The sequence below is a fragment of the Acomys russatus genome, chromosome 19 (assembly GCF_903995435.1).
Source record: "Acomys russatus chromosome 19, mAcoRus1.1, whole genome shotgun sequence".
Taxonomy (NCBI): Eukaryota; Metazoa; Chordata; class Mammalia; order Rodentia; family Muridae; genus Acomys; species Acomys russatus.
The window spans coordinates 3,149,903-3,156,916 of NC_067155.1; the positions used below are offsets into that span (position 1 = coordinate 3,149,903).

Sequence of the window (7,014 nt, forward strand, 5' to 3'; positions counted from 1 at the left end):
CAGATCCTTCTGCCTCAGACAATCCCTGGATCAGCAGAGTTTATAGGCATGCGCCACCAAGTCCACTCAGAAATGAAGTTCTGTCACACAGTACAACACTGATAAAGACTTGAAGACATTATATGATTGGTCAAATATGCCAGTTGCAAGTAAGAGAAATAATGCACAAATAGGCAAATTTATCCAGACAGAAGTATTGTTTTGTGATGGGGGTTGGGGGACGAATAATTTCTACTTAGTGGAATGTCAGCTTGGTGATCACTGTTCAACAGTGTGGATGTAGGTATTCAGTGGGCTGGGGAGACGGTTCTGTGGTTCACAGAATATATTACTCTTCCAGAGGACCAGGGTTCGATTCCCAGCACTCACATCAGGTGGCTCACAATTGCCTGGAATTCCAGCTCCAGGGGTCCAATGCTACCTCCTGAGGTACACCCCTTCCCCCCACACATATACACATGCTTTTAAAGACATTATTTGAAAATGATTACGTATATTTTGGCACGATTAAAATACATACGCCGCAAGCAAGTCACAGGATTGGAGAACTGGCCTCACCCACTGTGTGTGTGTGTGTGTGTGTGTGTGTGTGTGTGTGTGTGTGTGTGTGTGTGTGTGTGTACACTAACGCTATGACTAACAGGGTATCAGTTAAGGAGTTTACACTTTGTGGCATTGCCTTATCTCCGATCTCTAAGGATCATTTGCACCACCTCCCAGCATCCACCTGACTTTGTTTTCAATAGGCTTTGTTTGTTTGTTTTCGAGACAGGGTTTCTCTGAGTGGCCTTGGCTGTCCTGGACTCGCTTTGTAGACCAGGCTGGCCTCGAACTCACATCGATCCACCTGCCTCTGCCTCCCGAGTGCTGGGATTAAAGGCGTGCGCCACCACCAGCTGCCTCACTAGGCTTTCTTACGGCCAGGTAGTTTTTTCCATTTCCTCCTCACAGTTTTGCGTCTAAATCCGCCAGAAGTCTACAATCGAGGGGGTTTTCAGTGTATGTAAACAATGTGCAACCTACGCCACAATCCAGTTCTAGAACATTCCCGCACCCTATTCGCCTTTCTGAGCCCTCGCGTGTCACCATGGAAGCTACCAGAAAGTTGAAACCCTAATTATTCTTTGCTGATCGATGCCTTCTAACTAGATGATTTTTGGGGAACGGGGTGCGGGGGCGAAGGGTTAAGGCGCAGCCAGAGCCTGGGGACCCACAGTGCTCTCTTACAGTGGTTCTGCGCCTTTTATCATCTCAGGATCGGTCCTCTGCAAGGCGCCCTGGAAGAGGCGGGGCAGCCGCGGCTCGGAACTCGATTGTTGATGCCCCGAGCACCATTCACGCCTGCGCAGTAGCGGACGTCGTGCTCGAGTCACGGGCCGAGGAGATTCCCCGCTCGGAACGTACCGGAGGGCGGGTGCGGCTGCGCGACGTGGGACGGCCGCGCCATGGCGGACGAAGAGCTCGAGGCGCTGAGGAAGCAGAGGCTGGCCGAGCTGCAGGCCAAGCACGGGGTGAGCGAGCGGGCGAGGCTCTCGGCGTTGGCTCGTGGGCCGCGGGCTCCCCGGAACCCCCATGGCTCCGCGCGCGTGTGTCCGGTTCCCGGAGGCCGCCGTAGCCTCCTCGGGTCCCGCCCGCGAGATCCCGCGTGGGGCTTATCCGGGTTGGGGGTTTGCGAGCCCTCGGGGTCATCCCCCCAGGGTTGAGGGTGTGCGCGCCCTCGGGGTCACCATCCCCCAGAGTTGGTGTGCGCGCCTCGGTGTCATCCCCCTAGGGTTGGGGGTGTGCGAGCCCTCGGGGTCATCCCCCCAGGATTGAGGGTGTGCGAGCCCTCGGGGTCATCCCCCCAGGATTGAGGGTGTGCGCGCCCTTTAGGTCACACCCCCAGGGTTGAGGGTGTGCGAGCCCTCGGGGTCACCGCCCCCCAGGGTTGGGGGTTGTACATGCCCTCGGGGTCACTCCCCCCAGGGTTGAGAGTGTGCGCGCCCTCGGGGTCACCGTCCCCTAGGGTTGGGGGTGTGCGAGCCCTCGGGGTCACCCCTCCAGGGTGTGGGTGTGCGCGCCCTCGGGGTCACCGCCCCCCAGGGTTGGGGATGTGCGAGCCCTCGGGGTCATCCCCCCAGGGTTGGGGGTGTGCACGCCCTCGGGGTCACTCTCCCCCAGGGTTGCGGGTGTGCGCGCTCTCGGGGTCAACCCCCAGGGTTGGGGGTGTGCGCGCTCTCAGGGTCACCACCACCCCTCCGCCCCCAGATGTCGGCCTTCACCGGCATCGAGCCCTAAGTTAGCCCTCGCCGGGATTGGGGGCCCCTTGGCACTGTGTAGAGAGGGGAGTCCTCTGAAGGCATGTCCCGGGGTGTGGGTGACCCTGCGGGCTCTCGAGATAGGAGGGAGTGGCGGGCTGTAATCGAGTCTCAGGACAAACGCTGGTGATGGTGGGTGGTCTCCATGGCAGCTCCCGGTGACCAAGCAGGGTCTCGTTTCCAGCCAGTCTCGCTGGGTTTAAAACTGGGGCTCCGTGATCCCGGGCCTCCCCAGGAATGTGTGCGTTCCGTTAGATTGTGACTTTGGAAGCTCGTCCTCACTTGGTAAATGTGGGGCCTGGGGCCACAGCTGGACACCGGGCCTGCACCGGCAGGTCTCCCCGATTTAATAAAACAAAAACATTGCGAATGGAAACCGACTCACTGTCAGGTTGTCAGGCCTAGTTTTCCCCTCAGGAGCCTATTAGAGCAGAAAAAAAAGTAAATAAGTCCTTTTTGTTGTTGTTGTTTTTATTTATTTTACTTTATTTTGATGGGGTATCTCTGTATGGCCCAGGCAGGCCGGTCACTTGAGATCCTCCTGTCTCTCAGCTGAGTGCTGACTATGGTTCCAGATGCGCCTCACCCTACTCTTTCCCCGCACCCCTCAGTGCCATCTTTTTTTTTTTCTCCTCTTTTAAAGTTCCACTCTATTAAAAGGTAAAATTATTTTCTTTCAGGATCCTGGTGATGCAGCTCAACAGGAAGCAAAGCAAAGGTATGGGCTAGAATTGGAACTTTCTGGAAGGGTGGTTTCACACATTGAGTTTTTCCTCTTTTATTTAGTTGTTGTAATTGGTATGTGATTCTTAGTGAATTTCCTAATGTAGTGATTTTTCTCACCGGGGGTAATTCCCTTTTTATTTTGATTCAATAAATACCATGAAGTTCTGCCTAATGCCTCTCTACTAAGCATAAAATTAGAATTACGTCATAGGAATTTCTAGGCCCAGGCCCTCACAGTAAGTGTTCAGTAAGCACACTGGCTGTTTTACCCCTGCACATGGCAGAGCACGTTTATGCTAGTACATACACATATTTGATGAGTGAATACATTGCACCCTATTTTTGCCTTTGACGTTTCTTGGGTATATTTCAGATCGAGTCCCCTACTCCCCCTGGCAATCTGCAAGGTTAACCCCCTGCGTCCACATTCTCAGAGAAGCTTGTTCGGTTTTCCTTCTCTACTCAGGGGCCCTATATAGGAAGCAGAGACAGGTGGAGCACAGTTCAAGGCCCACCTGGGCAGCTTGGCAAGACCCTGTGTCAAAATGAAAAAAATTAAAATCAAAAAGAAGGGCTGGGGATGTAGCGCAGTGGTAGAGTTTTTTTTTTTAAAGATTTATTTATTATTATGTATACAATGGTCTGTCTGCATGTACACCTGCAGGCCGGAAGAGGGTAACAGATCACATTATAGATGGTTGCGAGCCACCATGTGGTTGCTGGGAATTGAACTCAGGACCTCTGGAAGAGCAGTCAGTGCTCTTAACCTCTGAGCCACCTCTCCAGCCCCGGTAGAGTGTTTTCTAACAAATGCAGCACCCTGGGTTCAAGTTCTGGTATGGTAAAACCAGACTGATGCACCTTACAACTCATAGTTTCTTAGAGTCAGGAATGCCGAGAAAGTGGTTTAAAGAAATACAACCTTAATTCTGGTTCTGTGAGCCTTTGATAGTGGGCATAACCAGCCCCCGCTGTCCCTTAATTCTGCCAGGGCATGCCAGCTGCTGTCTGCTTTGTCTAATAGCGTCCTTGGATGGCTGCCTTGGAGAAATGTCTTAAGTCTCCTACTGAAAGTCTTAAAGCAGAGAGTGGTGGGACAGCCCAGTAGTCTCCCACTTAGGAGGCTGAGGAAAGAAGCTGAAGAATTTGAGGCTAGCCTTGGCTACATAGTGAATTCTGAGCCAGCCTGAGCTCTGTAGCTAAACCCTTTCTCCAGTGTGTAACGATTCCTACTTGAGTATTCAGGAAGGAGCAAGAATAATTGCAGAGTTGGAATTTCATAGGATCCGGTTCTGCCTGGGCCACAGTTTTTCTCTCTCAGAATCTCCCTAGGCCTCTGTGTCCTCCCTAAAGAAGGTGCACTCGGTCTAATGGCCCTGACTCCACCACAGGTTTGTAGCAGGTCTCACACTGGGTACTTGATGTTGGTTGCTGAACTGAAATAGCACTTCAGGCAATAGTGCCCTGCTGTTCTGGAAGGGTTACACCCATAGAGCTGGCTCCTGGAAGGCAGAAGTGCCTAGCACTATACAGCCTGAAGTGCTGCAGGTGTCTCAGAGGGGCCTGCTGGACGGCTCAGCAGGTAGGGGCACTTGGTGATCTGAGTTCAGTCTTCAGGACCCACGAGGAAAGGCGAGAGCTGGCTCCCAAAAATTCTTCTCTGGCCTCCACATGTGTGCTATGCTGTCCTGCCCCCCCCATAAATAATACATACATACATACATACATACATACATATATATATATATTTTTTTTTTTTTAAAGAGGAAGTGAATAAATGACTTTGTACGCTCAGATGCTGACAGCTTAGTTCTAACCCTGTGTGACCTATGTTTTGTTGTAGGGAAGCGGAAATGAGAAACAGTATCTTAGCACAAGTTCTGGATCAGTCAGCCCGGGCCAGGTGTAAGCATCTTCAATTTCCTTTAGTCCCATAAAATTGGCTTGAGGTAATCGGATGGGCAGATACATATACGAAGTTATTCCTCTAATCAGAACAAATGTTTGTTTAAAGAACTTGAAGTACATTGTTAGGAGTGTGACGTTTCTAACCCTGGAGAAAGGTTGCTTACAGCTCCTATAAAGATTGCCCCCGAGCACATTTTCCAGTAAAGTTGGTAAGGACTGGCTCCTGAGCAGTCAGTCCTAGCGGGTTGCTAGGAGTTGTCGTGGTGATGGGGAGCTGGGGGTTGGTTGTATTCTCGGTTTTAGTTTTTGTCTGGAGTTTTCATAGTAAAATCTATAAGGAAAGTCAAGTAGACATGATGAGCCAGTCAGAATAAAGTAGCACATTTTGTATTGGAAACGTGAGTGCAGCCTTAGTTTGGAAGAGGCAGCTTAGACGGATCGCACCACCATCTCACAGGCAGCCGTACTATGCTGCCAGATGCAGGAAAGCCTGGAGTGAGAACTGGGGACGAAGCTTAGTTGTGGCTTTCCTGCCACTGAGGGAACGGCATGAGGCGGACTGGACTCCGGTGTCCTCTTCAGAGGCCTAACCTACTGCTGCCCTGCCTGCCTATTGCCTGTTGTCAGCCGTAGGCTTGTGAAACCCTTTGGAAGTGCCAGTGGGTAATTTTAAGGTAGAATTGGTGCATTTAGTCTTCCTGCTTTTTTGCCTATGTATTTTTCTTTTTCTTTTTAGTAAGTAACTTAGCACTTGTCAAGCCTGAGAAAACCAAAGCAGTCGAGAACTACCTCATACAGATGGCGCGGTACGGACAGCTGAGTGGGAAGGTAAGCCCGGCTGCCTGAGGGGGCGCGGCGGGGCGGCACCTGTAGTGCGACCTGGCCACAGGGCTCCCAGCACCCTCCCCAGGCGGCTCCCAGCTGCAGGAGATGCTGAGTGCATGCGCTGTGTACACATGGAAGTAGAACCCTCACGTGCATGAATTCTTAAAACTTAACCCAGCTGCACCAAGTGATTTCCATAGCTGACTACAGAATCCGCATTGAATCCAAAAAAGTTTCAAAGGAGAGGATAATTTCCCCCACTGGAAATCTTGAGTGAGGTCGCATGTCCCAAAGTGCTCAGTTTCCTCTTTTCCTGCGTGTGTGTCAGTGTGACTAGTTAGTCGCCTGGCTTAAATTGTCCTGCACTGAAGTAGGGTTTGTCGGTATCAATTAAAATACCACCAGTGTTTGCGGGAGCTAGGCTTGCTGGGCACCTGGGAGGGGAGATTGAAGTCCTCGGTGCGTGTGCATGTGTGTCACCATGAGGACACACAGGCTCCGCCTGCGCTGAGTGCCGGAAAGGACGTGGCTCTTGTCTCAGCTGGTGTGGGCAGCGGTGGCGTGTCCATGCCCGTGACTTTCACACTGCTTGTCATTGCCTTGGTAGCAGTGACGGCCTAAACGGCTCACTCTCCTGAGGAGCTGCCTGTCTACTCCTTCCCTCCTGATCTGTCCCTGTACCTTGGAGAGACGTGACAGTGGCTGGCCTGTGGGAGACGCGTGCTGTGACACTGTTTCCTGCTCTGGTTATAGGTGTCAGAACAAGGGTTGATAGAGATACTTGAGAAGGTCAGCCAGCAGACAGAGAAGAGGACGACGGTTACAGTAAGTGCAGGAGGCATGGCTGCGCTCGGCGGGCATCTGCGCTCGCAAAAGTGGTCGGGAAGAGAGTAATGCTTAAGGTTCTCTCTCTCTTTACCCACTGAGTTGTTTGAAAGACACACACACACACACACACACACACAAAAGCCTCACGTGAGTAATTAAAAATGTTTTTCTTGGAAAACCTGAGGCTTTATAAAGTGTCTGACATCCCTTTAATTTTTCCCTAGTTCAACAGAAGGAAAGTAATGGAGTCTGATGAAGACGAGGATTACTAAGAGGAAGTGCTCAGCCTGCGGAGCCGCGTCTAGGACAGTTACAACCTTTTACATGTTTACTTTGTTTATTGTCTATATATGCTTTTGAAAAAATAAACTTGTTACTCAAACTAAAGCAGTTTGGGTGTTTCAGAGTCGCAGGCTCCTCAGCAGAAGAC

The 7,014-nt window shown here is 51.4% G+C and overlaps 1 protein-coding gene across 1 annotated transcript; it reads left to right on the forward strand.

Moving 5' to 3' along the window:
* The first annotated feature begins 1,338 nt into the window (after window positions 1–1,338).
* Pdcd5 (programmed cell death 5) lies at window positions 1,339–7,014 on the forward strand. The gene is made up of 6 exons (XM_051161895.1): window positions 1,339–1,511; window positions 2,978–3,015; window positions 4,867–4,928; window positions 5,668–5,759; window positions 6,510–6,581; window positions 6,809–7,014. The coding sequence occupies exons 1-6, from the start codon at window positions 1,446–1,448 to the stop codon at window positions 6,854–6,856; spliced, it is 378 nt and encodes a 125-aa protein (XP_051017852.1). The 5' UTR covers window positions 1,339–1,445; the 3' UTR covers window positions 6,857–7,014.